Source organism: Dendrobates tinctorius, unplaced genomic scaffold, assembly GCF_039654945.1.
Source record: "Dendrobates tinctorius isolate UK_male_01 unplaced genomic scaffold, ASM3965494v1 ptg000082l, whole genome shotgun sequence".
Classification (NCBI taxonomy): Eukaryota; Metazoa; Chordata; class Amphibia; order Anura; family Dendrobatidae; genus Dendrobates; species Dendrobates tinctorius.
In genome coordinates this window covers 5,444,273-5,460,764 of record NW_027361750.1, presented here as the reverse complement: position 1 = coordinate 5,460,764, position 16,492 = coordinate 5,444,273, and the positions used below count along the sequence as shown (strand labels likewise).

At 44.6% G+C, this 16,492-nt stretch overlaps 1 protein-coding gene across 1 annotated transcript in view; it reads left to right on the top strand.

Moving 5' to 3' along the window:
- Positions 1–15,238: 15,238 nt before the first annotated feature.
- The window catches only part of CPA6 (carboxypeptidase A6), a 186,243-nt gene continuing 184,989 nt past the window's right edge, over positions 15,239–16,492 (top strand). Inside the window, exon 1 of the mRNA XM_073583855.1 lies at positions 15,239–15,454. Coding sequence (XP_073439956.1) covers positions 15,354–15,454 — 101 coding nt within the window. The 5' untranslated portion in view covers positions 15,239–15,353. The remainder of the gene's footprint in view (positions 15,455–16,492) is intronic.

Genomic DNA, 16,492 nt, shown 5'->3' with positions numbered 1-16,492 from the left:
TGCAAGAATTAAGAACGTTTGGAATTCGAAAAGCAAAAGTTTCACTGATGTCTCTGGCTTCATTTATTTTATTTTTGCAATAAGGGTGTGCCGGTATTGTTTCTTTATATTTTGAACTGTGCGATGTGCACAATGACAGTGAGCTCTCTCACCATCCCTGATCAGAAGTAATGAGCAAGCAATAGAGAGCACTGTCAGTGAACGTTGTGAAAGGATTACCCGATGTTCAAAGATCAGCATTGCCTCCCGCAAGTAATGTCTCTTGCAGGGGTGGCACTAGTCTCTGCAAGCTGGATAATTCTCTTACAATGTACACTGACACTGCACTCTGTTGCCGGCTCATTATTTCTGATCAGAGCCAGCGAGAGAGCGCACTGTCATCATACACATTGCACATTGACAAGAATCTACCAAGCATCCATCGAAATTGACAACCAACGTATGCTCAGCAGAGCAGGTACTATCCTTGCCCTTGACACGGAGGTCACTGATGACTCTTTGTTTAAAGCAAGGGGCAGAGTCTGCTTCAGTGACCACAGCCTCTGCCCTCTGATGACACCTCATTTGAGTATTCCAGCATGCACTGGCATCCTCAGTCGGAGCGTCATCAGAAAAAGAAAGTTAAAAAAAAGAGAAACAGTATTGCTAAGGAAGGATAGGGAATGTTTTATTAAAGTAAATTAGAAAATAGACTAGATCATGGCATTAAATAGATAGGAATATAGAATGAAAATTTATCAGAGCTAAAATTTCTCAGCACTCCTTGCCAGCTCAATGTCTGCAGAGAACGTGTTCTACTTATCTACTCATCTAGAGTGGTATGCAAAAGTTTGTGCATCCCTGGTCAAAATTACTGGTATTGTGAACAGTTAAGTAAGTTCAAAACAAAGTAATCTTTAAAAGGCCTAAAGTTAAAGATGACACATTTCCTTTGCATTTTAGAAAATATACATATATTCATCTTTGACATTTTAAAAATTACAAAAAGGAAAATGCGCCAATGCAAAAGTTTGATATTTATGCTGTAATAACTTTAACCAAGGTTTCAGACCTTAATTAGCTGGTTAGGGTTGTGGCTTGTTCACTATCATCGTTAGTAAAGGCCAGGTGCTGCAAATTTCCCAACTTTACAAAAACCCTGTCTCCGCTAACTTTGTGCCAAAAACCAGTAGCCTTGGGTTCTTCTAAACAGCTGCCTAGCATTCTGAAAATGAAAATGGTGGAGGTCCACAAAGCAGGAGAAAGCTAGAAGATAGCAAAGCATTTTCAAGTTGCCCTTTCCTCGGTTTGAAATGTAATTAAGGAATGGCAGTTAACAGGGTAGGTCAAGATAAGTTCTGGAAGACCAAGCAAAATGTCAGTGAGAGCTGCTCGTAGCATTGCTAGAGAGGCAAATCAGAATCCCTGCTTGACTACAAAAGACCTTCATAAAAATTTAGCAGACTCTGGAGTTGTGGTACATTGTTCTACTGTTCAGAGACACCTGCACAAATATGGCTTTCATGGAAGAGTCATCAGAAGAAACCCTCTCCTGCATCCTCACCATAAAATTCAGCATGAGAAGTATGCAAAAGAACAGCTAAATAAGCCTGATGCATATTGGAAACAAGTCATGTGGACCGATGAGGTTAAAATAGAACTTTTTGGCCACAATGATCAAATGTATGTGTGGAGAAAAAGGGCACAGAATTTCAGGAAAAGAACATCTCGCCAACCATTAAGCCACTGTATAGGGTTAAAAATAACAATTATGAATGGCTGCCCATGTAATGCAAAGAAATGTTTCAGAGTGGGAGACTGAATTGTAATGCCTCTCTTTTCTGGATCAAAGTGCAGTTGCAAAGAAGCAGGGAACCATCTTCTTTGATGGCTATATACCCAAATGGCATACTTACCAACTTTGATGATTAAGGGGAACCTGTCATGGATAAGAAAGCATGTTTCTTTACATCACACACTTAACAATCTTCCCACATGCTAACGGGAATCTGGTACCAGAAAAAACACTATAACAGCTAATACCTCACTAATTGGTAAAAATTTTTTTTGCACTATATGATTCGGGGTGCAGCCGAGCCCAGACACATTTGGTCTCGTATGAGGGGTGTTCACACTGGGATGCAATGAGAGGGTGCTGGCCAGCCCGCCTAATCGAATAGTAGGGGCGTTTTTAATAGGCTGTGAACCAGACACCATGCATTCCCTTTGTGTGAACGGTACCCTATGCGGACCCTCTTTGTGCAATTGTATACTGGGCAGTCACCCCCTCCAGGAATGGGTATGTGGAGAGTGGCTGTTAATCTGGTATTTTGCACCTGTGTTGCTGACATCTTGCTATATGGGCTGGCTGCACCCTGCAGTGCATTTGTTCTAGACCTGGGCAGGTAAGTGTTGCTGCCTTTTTGCTTGTTGTTATATATGAAATTTTGAAGACCTGAGTCTTCTTCTTCAATGGCTTTGCTATTTAGTTTAGTGTAGGGACCCGTAAGCGTGAGGAACTTTGGCGCAGTTTACGGGCTCAAGTATTTTGGCCAAAATATCAGCTAATACCTCACTAATTGGTAAAAAAATTTTTTGCACTATATGATTCGGGGTGCAGCCGAGCCCAGACACATTTGGTCTCGTATGAGGGGTGTTCACACTGGGATGCAATGAGAGGGTGCTGGCCAGCCCGCCTAATCGAATAGTAGGGGCGTTATTAATAGGCTGTGAACCAGACACCATGCATTCCCTTTGTGTGAACGGTACCCTATGCGGACCCTCTTTGTGCAATTGTATACTGGGCAGTCACCCCCTCCAGGAATGGGTATGTGGAGAGTGGCTGTTAATCTGGTATTTTGCACCTGTGTTGCTGACATCTTGCTATATGGGCTGGCTGCACCCTGCAGTGCATTTGTTCTAGACCTGGGCAGGTAAGTGTTGCTGCCTTTTTGCTTGTTGTTATATATGAAATTTTGAAGACCTGAGTCTTCTTCTTCAATGGCTTTGCTATTTAGTTTAGTGTAGGGACCCGTAAGCGTGAGGAACTTTGGCGCAGTTTACGGGCTCAAGTATTTTGGCCAAAATATCAGCTAATACCTCACTAATTGGTAAAAAATTTTTTTGCACTATATGATTCGGGGTGCAGCCGAGCCCAGACACATTTGGTCTCGTATGAGGGGTGTTCACACTGGGATGCAATGAGAGGGTGCTGGCCAGCCCGCCTAATCGAATAGTAGGGGCGTTATTAATAGGCTGTGAACCAGACACCATGCATTCCCTTTGTGTGAACGGTACCCTATGCGGACCCTCTTTGTGCAATTGTATACTGGGCAGTCACCCCCTCCAGGAATGGGTATGTGGAGAGTGGCTGTTAATCTGGTATTTTGCACCTGTGTTGCTGACATCTTGCTATATGGGCTGGCTGCACCCTGCAGTGCATTTGTTCTAGACCTGGGCAGGTAAGTGTTGCTGCCTTTTTGCTTGTTGTTATATATGAAATTTTGAAGACCTGAGTCTTCTTCTTCAATGGCTTTGCTATTTAGTTTAGTGTAGGGACCCGTAAGCGTGAGGAACTTTGGCGCAGTTTACGGGCTCAAGTATTTTGGCCAAAATATCAGCTAATACCTCACTAATTGGTAAAAAATTTTTTTGCACTATATGATTCGGGGTGCAGCCGAGCCCAGACACATTTGGTCTCGTATGAGGGGTGTTCACACTGGGATGCAATGAGAGGGTGCTGGCCAGCCCGCCTAATCGAATAGTAGGGGCGTTATTAATAGGCTGTGAACCAGACACCATGCATTCCCTTTGTGTGAACGGTACCCTATGCGGACCCTCTTTGTGCAATTGTATACTGGGCAGTCACCCCCTCCAGGAATGGGTATGTGGAGAGTGGCTGTTAATCTGGTATTTTGCACCTGTGTTGCTGACATCTTGCTATATGGGCTGGCTGCACCCTGCAGTGCATTTGTTCTAGACCTGGGCAGGTAAGTGTTGCTGCCTTTTTGCTTGTTGTTATATATGAAATTTTGAAGACCTGAGTCTTCTTCTTCAATGGCTTTGCTATTTAGTTTACCAGAAAAAACACTATTAACCTGCAGATATGGGGTTAATCTGCAGGTTAATAGCGTTATTAACCTGCCCGATGCCCACTCTTAGCCAAATGGTGCAGGGGGGAAATTAACTTTATTCCCCCTGCAGTACTCCGGTTTCAGTTATAGAGGCAGCGCCGGCATTGGGTCCAGCTGTCAGTCAGTGACGTGGGCGCGGTTAGGGTTTCCGCTGTGTATGTGGCGCCCCTGAGGCTCAGTCGCCACAGAGGTACTGCACCTTCTCCTAAGGTGTGGTGCCCCACAGTCTTGGTAAGTTGGGAGCTCCTTTCCACACTCCAACACTTGCACCCCACACAACAGGGTAGTTCTGCACAACCACATTGCCGCTCAGTGCTTAAAGAGTAGCAGAGCACCTCTGGTGGTTCCCTGCTTGGAACACTGGATGTGTTGGGAGATGGGTGGAGTTTAGATCCTTATAAAAGATTGGGAAGGTTTAGAATTAGAGGTCAGTCCCTTAGGGGGCCGTCTGACAGAAGGTCGGCGGAGTAGGAAGTCACTCAGAGAGAGGAGTGAGGATCCCTGGAAGAAGGGATGAAGGAAGGAGTGCTGCAGCTGCCTCAGTGACCTGAGCCAGCTGGCACGGGAATGTAAGGAAGGTGGAAAGACGTGGAACTGTAACCTAAGCATCCATAGGAAGGAAAGACAAGTACGGAACGAAGGAGTAGAGAGAACAGAAAGGAGACGTGGGTTGGAGGGGAACCCTGCCTATAGGTTCTCAGCACAAGGCCGGGGCCCGGTCCCCGAGTTTGTATGGACACTTATGGTTCTGCAGCAGACACCAGTGGAGTAGTTGGCTGTAAATGCATTACTCCCATCTAAGACTTGAGGCACAACAGCAACACAGATAGAGAGCTGGGAGTGCAGCGTCCCCGAAGCAGGCTACAGCTGTCTGCCATGCAAGTAGAGTTCTAGGAACATTTCTTAGGAGGCATTCCGGAGTGGCTAAGTACCGGAGTGCTTCACACCAGAAGGCGCATTGGGGGAGTCGGTCAGGAAGGTACATGTTGGCGGAGTGTTGGAGAGGAGAGCCCTGACTTGCCCAGGAGGTTGGTTGAGTCTTTACCCTGGAGGACACGCCACAGAGGCAGGCACCAGTGTGTACCACGAACTGTGAGTAAAGCTTTGAAACTGCAGCTCTGGTGTCCTCCATTCATTTGTGCGCTAACACCTTCAGCACCGCTACATCTGGGTACCAACATCCATACCATCCTGCGCCTCTCTTCATCCATAGCACCTACACTGCCCTGGGACTACAGCTCCACCTGTGGGGAGCTACACCATCTTTGCTGCACCTCACCATCAGTCCCAGCGGACCTGCATGCAGCGTCGGCTTAACACCTCCCTTGCTGAACACCACAGGTGGCGTCACGAACTATTGCATTAACCTCAAACCACCATGGATTTGGGCGCCCAGGGCCACGGACCGGGTCACCGCCGCCGCGACACATCCCCCAGACACCGGCCCGGTATCGAGTACCCCACGGCCCTGGGAAGGCGACTCATGTATACTCAGCAGTGACTCAGCGATGACTAAACCAGCACTGACACCGCATCCATGATTGAAAGTGGTGTGCTGCAGGGGAAATAAAGCAAATTTTCTTTCGGCACCTTTCGGCTAAGTGTGGGTGCTGGGCAGCTTAATAACGCGATTAACCTGCAGATTAAACACATATCTGCAGGTTAGTAGTGTTTTTCTGGTAACAGGTTAATATGTGGGAAAGATTGGTAAGTGTGTGGTGTAAAGAAACATGTCTACTCATCCATGCCCCCTTTTCAGGCCAGGCCCCCTCAACAAACTAATATTTCCTAAATGTGACTTTAGTCACTAGAGCCCTGTGAAGGATCAGAACATATCTGCGTCCTGTACAAGACACCCACCATAACAGCCAGTTTCTGGGAGTTTTTGGTTATTCCTGTGAGATTTTCAAACTGTTCCAGTAGTATGGGAAGTCTGCCTTTTTCTGGGAGACTTCTGGGCTTTCAGGAGGAATTGGCAAGCATGCAAAATTGGTGACTCGCGGGCTGTTTTGGTAAATTGCCATAGTGGGAAACTCCCTTTAAATCACTCTTAATCTATGTACACACAGCGGTAGGTGAATTCTTATACAAACTTATTTTTCTGGATATAGTCTTCATGACATTATCAGATGAATCATTCTTTTTAAGAGTCATAACAATACACATTGTGGAATTTACTTTGCACAATATTTACTATAAGAAAAGGCAGATGGCAGGTTTATACAGATCCCACTGAGATCAATGATCATGATCTGACTGCATGCAGCCAGATGTTTAGAAATGGTCAAGTTTTCAAAGCAGATCAGTCAGTACAGATGTATTACTAATTATGGATTCTATGGAAGAAAAGAAGATCAGCGACATGTCTGATGCTGCTTATCTCAATGTATATAATCAGATAATTATAATCAGAAAATTCTAGTGTGACTGAATCATTTTCTCCTTGACATTGATTAGATGTCAGCAAACCCCCACAGACATCAGATTGTTGAAGGATCTACTTATACACACTTTTTTATGGCCAATATTACATTAGACAAATGGATTGACAAAGTAGACAATGCATACAGTATAATGTTCATATCTATGCTACATTCAAGTACCATAGTTAGTTTTATAATGATGTGACACTTATTTTGTATTTTGTATATTAATTTATTTTCCAGAAAATATCATGGAAATGAAGAAATAGACAATAATACACACCTTGTAATTTCCCTGCCACTCCAGCACCCCGGTGATATATCCTGTACAACCCATGGAATTTTTACCTCTTACAAGAACCTTGTATAAATTATAAGACAGATGTGAACCATGCATGGCCATACATTCATACTCTGCTTCAGGGTAACCTCTTTTGACTACACCCTTGACCTACAATGTAATCTTCACATCCAAGCCCTTACCACCTCCTGCTGTCTCCATCTAATAAACCATTCTCCAGTCTGCTCTTTATTCAACCAGTGAATGCGCTTTTCATCTCTCATCTTAACTACATCAATATCTTACTTTCTTGCCACTATCTAACACTCTTGCTCCCCTCCAATCTAGTCTCAGGTCTGCTGCATGGTTAATCCACTTCTTCCCTCATTATTTCTCTGTCTTTTCCCATCTCTACATCCGCTTCTTACTGTCTACAAAGTTTATTCTACAATACTAAAAATGACTCACAATGCCACCTACCCCTCCATACATCTCTGACCTAATCTCCCAACACATAATCTCCAGTCCTCCCGTGACCTTCTTCTTTGCTCTTGACTTGTCTGCTCCTCACACAGCAGTCTCCAGGATTTCTTGTGTGCTCCCCCCCCCATATTTTGGAACTCAACACCACAACCAGTCAGAGCCTTCCCCACCTTCAATTGTCTCCTAAAAATCCCCCTTGAGAAAAGCCAACAATCTACATCAACTCTCCTGCCACTGCAACACCAAATAAACAGTGTCTACCCTTGTTATTGACTCTTTCCCTCGATTGTAGACAGGGGCGTACATAGAAATTATGGGGCCCCATTGCAAAAGTATGAATGGGGCCAAAAAAAAACCCCACCACCGGGCCCAGCTCACTGTCTTGCATCTCCACACAGTCTCAGCTCCTCACGCTCCGCCTCCAACAGCCGGTAGCCACTTTCACATGTGCAACTACTTCTGGCTGGGCCCAGCATACACTGCTCTCTCTGGCTGGAAAGCTAATGCAAATCCAGCCAGAGAGTTCAGCCGGGAGCAGTTCAGGACTAGAAAGGAGGAGTTAGGAGGAACCAGGTAAAGAGAGACGGCGGCGCACGCATTTAATTAAAAGAACATGGCACAGCACAGCCCAGGGGCAGACACTGACAGCTTGGGGCCCCTGTGCAAGAAATATGTCTGGGCCTCCTCCTTTTATGGCGACAAAGCTGCATATATATATATATACTGCTCTGGCAAAAATTAAGAGACCACAACATCAAAACCCTGTCATGGGCAGCCCATTCTCCAGACCTGAACCCTATTGAAAATCTCTGGAATGTAATCAAGAGGATGATGCCATCAAACAAAGAGGAACTGCTTAAATTTTTGTGCCAGAAGCAGTGTGAAATACTGGTGGAAAGCATGCCAAGACGCATGAAAGCTGTTTTTATAAATCATGGTTATTCCACAAAATATTGATTTCTGAACTCTTCCTGAGTTAAAACATTAGTATTGTTGCTTCTAAATGATTATGAACTTGTTTTCTTTGCATTATTTGAGGTCTGAAAGCACTGGGTTTTTTTTTTAATTTTGACCATTTCTACTTTTCAGAAAAAAAAACAATTTATTGCTTGGAAATTTGGAGACATGTTGTCAGAAGTTTGTAGAGTAAAGGAACAATTTACATTTTACTCAAAAATATACCTATAAAGAGAAAAATCAGACAATCTGATCATTTTAAAGTGGTCTCTTAATTTTTGCCAGAGCTATATATATATATATATACAGTTGTGGCCAAAAGTATTGACACCCCTGCAATTCTGTCAGATAATACTCAGTTTCTTCCTGAAATTGATTGCAAACACAAATTCTTTGGTATTATTATCTTCATTTAATTTGTCTTAAATGAAAAAACACAGAAAGAATTGTCCTAAAGCCAAATTGGACATAATTCCACACCAAACATAAAAAAGAGGGTGGACAAAAGTATTGGCACTGTTCGAAAAATCATGTGATGATGCTTCTCTAATTTGTGTAATTAACAGCACCTGTAACTTACCTGTGGCACCTAACAGGTGTTGGCAATAACTAAATCACACTTGCAGCCAGTTGACAAGGATTAAAGTTGACTCAACCTCTGTCCTGTGTCCTTGTGTGTACCACATTGAGCATGGAGAAAAGAAAGAAGACCAAAGAACTGTCTGAGGACTTGAGAAACCAAATTGTGAGGAAGCATGAGCAATCTCAAGGCTACAAGTCCATCTCCAAAGACCTGAATGTTCCTGTGTCTACCGTGCGCAGTGTCATCAAGAAGTTTAAAGCCCATGGCACTGTGGCTAACCTCCCTAGATGTGGACAGAAAAGAAAAATTGACAAGAGATTTCAACGCAAGATTGTGCGGATGTTGGATAAAGAATCTCGACTAACATCCAAACAAGTTCAAGCTGCCCTGCAGTCCGAGGGTACAACAGTGTCAACCCGTACTATCCATCGGCGTCTGAATGAAAAGGGACTGTATGGTAGGAGACCCAGGAAGACCCCACTTCTTACCCCGAGACATAAAAAAGCCAGGCTGGAGTATGCCAAAACTTACCTGAAAAAGCCTAAAACATTTTGGAAGAATGTTCTCTGGTCAGATGAGACAAAAGTAGAGCTTTTTGGGCAAAGGCATCAACATAGAGTTTACAGGAGAAAAAAGAGGCATTCAAAGAAAAGAACATGGTCCCTACAGTCAAACATGGCGGAGGTTCCCTGATGTTTTGGGGTTGCTTGGCTGCCTCTGGCACTGTACTGCTTGACAGTGTGCATGGCATTATGACGTCTGAAGACTACCAACAAATTTTGCAGCATAATGTAGGGCCCAGTGAGAGAAAGCTGGGTCTCCCTCAGAGGTCATGGGTCTTCCAGCAGGACAATGACCCAAAACACACTTCAAAAAGCACTAGAAAATGGTTTGAGAGAAAGCACTGGAGACTTCTAAGGTGGCCAGCAATGAGTCCAGACCTGAATCCCATAGAACACCTGTGGAGAGATCTAAAAATGGCAGTTTGGAGAAGGCACCCTTCAAATATCAGGGACCTGGAGCAGTTTGCCAAAGAAGAATCATCTAAAATTCCAGCAGAGCATTGTAAGAAACTCATTGATGGTTACCGGAAGCGGTCGTTCGCAGTTTTTTTGGCTACAGGTTGTGCAACCAAGTATTAGGCTGAGGGTGCCAATATTTTTGTCTGGCCCATTTTTGGAGTTTTGTGTGAAATGATCAATGTTTTGCTTTTTGCTTCATTCTCTTTTGTGTTTTTTCATTTAAGACAAATTAAATGAAGATAATAATACCAAAGAATTTGTGTTTGCAATCATTTTCAGGAAGAAACTGAGTATTATCTGACAGAATTGCAGAGGTGTCAATACTTTTGGCCACAACTGTAATAAAAGAGGGAGCTGTGAACAACAAAATTAACAAGAACACACTATGTAAGACACAGCACTGTACATAACAGTAGAGGAGGCTATATAATAAGGGACGGCTCAATATATTACTAAAGAGGACGGTATGCAATAAGGGACCGTGTTTTTACATGATAAAAGAGGAAACTATATACTGTAACTAAGGATGGTGGTATACATAATAAGTGAGTACACTATATACTAAGGGACTGTGTTAGACATAAAATGAGTACACTATATACTAAGGGACTGTGCTATACATAAGTGAGTACACTATATACTAAGGGACAGTGCTATACATAAAAAGTGACTACCCTAAATACTGAGGGATGGCACTATACATAATAAGCGAGTACACTATATACTAAGGGACTGTGCTATACATAATAAGTGAGTACACTATATAGTAAGGAGCTGTGCTATGTATAATATGTGTGTACACTATATACTAAGAGACTGTGTTAAACATAATAAGTGATAACGTCTTCCTCCAGCTCCCCCTGTTCCTAAATCCATTATAAATCCCCCTTCCTCCCTTCCAAATCCCCCACACCCCTCATTGTCCTCCTCCCCTCGCATCTCATTATTGTCCTCTGCCCCACCTCCATCATTGCCTTCTCCCCAATACCCCCATCATTGACCTTTCCACCACTTCTATCATCGCTTTCTCCCCACCACCCCATCATTGCCTTCTTCCACAACACCCCCATTATTGCCTTCTCCCCCACCACCCCCATCATTGCCCATTCCACCAACTCCATAATTTGCTCCTACCCTATCACCCCATCATTGCCCTTTCCACCATCATTGTCCTTTTCACTACCACCATCATTGCCTTTTCTCCCACCACCCCATCATTGCCCATTCCACCACCTCCATCATTTCCTGATCCCTCAGCACCTCCACTATTGTCCTTTCCACCACCATTATTGCCTTTTCTCCACCACCCCCATCATTGCCCATTCCACTACCTCCATCCTTGCTTTCTCCCCTACCACCCCATCATTGTCCTTTCCACCACCTACATCATTGCTTTCTCCCCCACCACCCCTATCACTGCCCTTTCCACCACCTCCATCATTGCTTTCTCCCCCACCACCCCATTATTGCTCTCTCCCCCACCACCCAAATTATTGCCTTCTTCTCCACCAACTCCATCATTGCCTCCTTCCCCACCACCATCATCATGGTGGTTTCCACTGCCACCATCATTGCCTTTTCCCCCACCACCCCATCATTGCCCATTCCACCACCTCCATCATTTCCTCCTCCTCAAGCACCCCCAATATTGCCTTTTCCACCACAACCATAACTGTCCTTTCCACCACCACCATCATTACCTTTTCCCCACCACCCCATCATTGCCCATTCCACCACCTCCATCATTGCTTTCACCCCCACCACCCATCATTATCCTTTCCACCACCTACATCATTGCTTTCTCCCCCACCACCCCAATCATTGCCCTTTCCACCACCTCCATCATTGCTTTCTCCCCCACCACCCCATCATTGCCATCTCCCCCACCACCCCTATCATTGCTTTCTTCTCCACTACCTCCATCATTGCCTCCTCCTCAAGCACCCCCAATATCGCCTTTTCCACCACAACCATAACTGTCCTTTCCACCACCACCATCATTACCTTCCCCCCATCATTGCCCAATCCACCACCTCCATCATTGCTTTCTCCCCCACCACCCCATCATTATCCTTTCCACCACCTACATCATTGCTTTCTCCCCCACCACCCCTATCATTGCCCTTTCCACCACCTCCATCATTGCTTCCTCACCCACCACCCCATCATTGCCCTCTCCCCCACCACCCCATCATTGCTTTCTTTCCCCCCACCCCCATCATGGTCCTTTCCACTGCCACCATCATTGCCTTTTCCCCACCACCCCATCATTGCCCATTCGACCACCTCCATTTCCTCCTCCCCTAGCACCCCCATTATTGCTCTTTCCACCACAACTATCATTGTCCTTTCCACCACCACCATCATTGCCTTTTCCCCTCCACACTATCATTGTCCTTTCCATCACCTCCATCATTGCTTTCTCCCCTGTAGGAGATTAAAATAGAATATCCCTTTAATGCCGCCTCCCCTTTAAAAGAGCACTAAAGTAAATGTATTGTAAATGTTGTATAGATATGATTATGCTCCGGTACTGCTACACTATTGTGTATTACCGCCTGTCCCATTGGTACTGCCACATTATGTGTTACCATGTTGTAGATATTGTAAGATACTGTGTTGTATTATGTCCTTTGTATTCTTGTATAGACTAGGGTAAGTGCATCCTTTGGGAACATTAGAGGAGGGCAGTTGTATTATATAGCATTCATAGGTTGGGTAAGTGTAGTTCTGTAGTGGGCCACTAGATGGGGTACACTAGTGGGCCTTGTTAGGTATAGTTAATAAGTAGTTTACATATGGGTTAGCTGTAGGAGGAGCTGCTATGGGTTAAGCAACCGTAGGTTGTAGCAATTAGAAGCACGAGCATGCCCAACAAGTCCACAAGAGCTCTAAGCACAGGACACCATAGCAGCTATGCAATGGTGTTTAAAGAAGAGAAGAATGGGCACAGTCAGACGGGTACTGGATAAGACCAGAGCACCCGCGGAATTACAGTTTACGGCAGCAGCAGGAACGGAAAAGGAAACGTGGTCCAAAAGTCGTGCAGGGCACAGAACCTTCACCATGTGGCAGATCTTGAATAGGGCTCAAGCTTGCAAATTGAAACGGATGAACGGGATCCCCTATGTATTGAGGTCCTACAGGAGTGAGGCTTCGGTATTGCCAAGGGTTCTACTCTCCCAAAATGCACATGAGGATACAGAAAGTCAGGAAGGGAAAGTGCAGGAGGAATGCTATGTGGACTGTAATGTAATTGACATGTCCGGGACTGTGGAAGAAGAAAGTAAAATCATTGATTTGGCATCTGAACTGGTATCTGTGTCTGTTATTTCAACCATGTGCACGGAATCTAAGTGCACAGGAGCTGGATCGCACCGCAGTGGATGTCCTGTCTGTGGACCAGCACTCCATACAGGTACGTCGGTAGAAGCTGATGGTTTTTCTGTGGGAGGAGATCAGGACACCAGAGCCCTGATGTCCTCAGCTACGACTACCATCCTGGCCCCCTCTTACACCCCCACCACCCCATCATTGCGCTCTCCACCACATTCCCATAATTGCCTTCTTCCCCACCATCCCATCATTGTCATTTCCACTGCCACCATCATTGCCTTTTCCACCACCTCCATCATTTCTTTCTCCCCTTCACCCCTTTATTGTCCTTTCGACCACCAATATCATTGTCCTTTTCACCATCTCCATCAATCCCTTCTCCGCCACCACCTCCATCATTGCCCATTCCACCACCAGCATCATTGCCTTTTCCCCTCTACCCCATCATTGTCCTTTCCACCACATCCATCATTGCTTTCTCCCCCACCAACCCCATCATTGCCTTTTCCACTCCCTCCATCATTGCTTTCTTCCACACCACCCCATCTTTGCCCTCTTCCCCATCACCCCCATTATTGCCCTCTCCTCCACCTACACACACACACACACAGAGACATGCAGAGCACCATTCAGCTCTCTTCACGTTCCCCTGTAGCGCTACGCATGCACACACACACACAACCACTTATCTCTACACACAAACACACAGCAGACAGCACCTCTCACCTCTCTGCACGCTCTCCCACAATCACAGCATCACCGTCGCCTGCAGCTTCCTCTCACTGGCACAGCTGCCACAGCGCTGAATGATGATGACATCCAGCCGTGCCGCTGACTGCTGTATGAGACAGGAAGTGTGGGCAGGAAGCAGGACAATCGCTGCAGCTCCGCTGCCATTTTCTCTTATAGGCAGCAGATCTCTCCCTGCCCGCCGCACATGAGGGCCAGATTGACTTCATTATTAGCTAACCAGCAGTGGCCCCCCGGAGCCTCTGGGCCCCGGTGCAGCCGCACCAGCTGCACACGCGGTATGTCCGTTTCTGGCACAGCCGTTGCAGTCTGACTAAGGTGGGCCCCCTCACCCCTCGGAGCCCTATAGCAGTCGCATGGCCTGCCGCCATTGGCGGTACGCCACTGATTGTAGAGTGTAAGTTCTTGAGGGCAGGGTCCTGTTTTCTTATGTATCAGTTTGTCACTCATTCAGTCTTGTTTATTCTACTTGTTTTTTATCTTATGTTCTATGTTTATAATTTGTTACATGTTTATATGTATGTTATGTCCTGTAAACTTATCTGTACTTTTTGCATGAATGATAGAATAATAATAATTTTAATAACACTGCAGTTTTATGGTATGGGTTATCTGCAAACACTGCAGGCTTTGCACACAGCTTGCTCATAACCTGTGATGTATAGAGTTTTGTATATAAACACTGGAGCCTCGTTTGTCAAAACTGTCTAAAACAAAAACTATCTTTGTTGCCCATAGCAAACAATGAAGGCTCAGCCTTCCGCTCTGTAACTGTTCTTGTACATCTTGACAAATTAATATTATTTTTAGAGCACCATTGATTCCATGGTTTTGTACATGAGAAAGGTTACATACAGAATACAAATATAAAACATGGTGAACAAACTAACAATGACAGACGGGTCCAGAGGGACGATGACCCTGCCCTTGTGGGCTTACAGTCTAATGGGGATGGAGACAGTAGGTTGGGGGTTATCTGCCTCTATTTTCTATAAAACTTCAGATCCCAATATCTTGGCCTGAAGACTAAATTTTAAATAAAGACATATTGCAAAGCAGAGATAGTTTTAGAATTCAGTCCACAGTATACAGATGTCAAAGCAGAAATCGCAGACCGTATCATAAACTTTCGGCATGTCCAGGTAAGTGAGGTCCTGTACAGGGAGGGGCGGCTGTTTCGCCTGTACATGTGACCCAAGCCCCCTCCTCCCTTGTATAGAGTCCTAATCCTGGCTGAGTGTCAGAACACTACATATCTTCACCCAAGTGACATAGATCCTGCTCCTCTCACTGCTGCAACAAACTCCACAGCAGCTGCGCTCAACTCTCCGCAGCCCTACAATAACACAAGCTCAGCTTCGGATCATATGGAAGAATAAATTGGGATCTCCTCAGCACTGTGTAAAGATGGAGCTCACATGGAGAGTGTCACAACTCATTCATCTCTGCCTTTTCTCCCAGACTTGGCTTTCTGCATCCTGCCACTTGTATAACAACCGTTATGCCGGGTAAGAATATTCACATCACATCATATTCACACTCTACTGGAAACTGCATGACATATTACGGCTATTACTGATATAGTGGCGTTGAATTTGTGATTTAAAGGGAACTTGTAGAATTTAACAATACAGCGAATAAACTTCAGATTTCTGCAATCCTTGTGTACTCCAAAACCAACCATGCTCACAATGAGAGACCATTAAAAAGTTTAGACTTTTTCATTTTTGGGGCATTAATTGTAATCTTATGTCCTACAAGTTAATAGAGCAGATTTTATTGTGTATCCTACAATTCCTATACAGTCTTATGTAAAGCTACTGTATGTTTAACAGTGTGTTATCAGAATGTAAAAATATTGTTTATTCTACCTCTTTACATGTGAGCTTTCTATATGCTGACAGTTTGCATTTAGGGTATTTCTAGCATTTTTATGTGTTTTATTATGTAATGAATATAATATAATCCAATATCCTAGAAGTATCAGTTCTCCCTGTGGAGATTGACATGCTAAGCACGTCGAGATGAGGATACTTAAAGCCGGAATGCTCCTCTGGGAAATATGCTAATTATGCAAATTGTCTCTTCAGAGAGGAAGAGGACTAGAACTCTAGTGCCACCTATTGGAAGTAGCAATCCTAAAAGTCAATGTTGACCCTTTAACGAGCCTTGTTACATGACTTAGGATAAAAGCCAAAGCCATCGTTAAAGGGTCAACATTGACTTTAAGGATTGCTACTTCCAATAGGTGGCACTAGAGTTCTAGTCCTCTTCCTCTCTGAAGAGACAATTTGCATAATTAGCATAATATGAACCAAAATTATTTTCTCACTCTGGAAATGTATCATCTATCTGCAAACGTGGGGGACCATTAGCTGTCCACTGTTCACTATAATGGGGAACCGTCTCCTATTGACAAGTTTGGTAGGGGGAACATCACCCTCTCTATACAAGCCAATAAGACCCACACTCTATACCAGTTTACACTTTAACAACGTTTAACTGCATTGTGTACATGTAAGGAGATAGACCAGACCATGGGTACC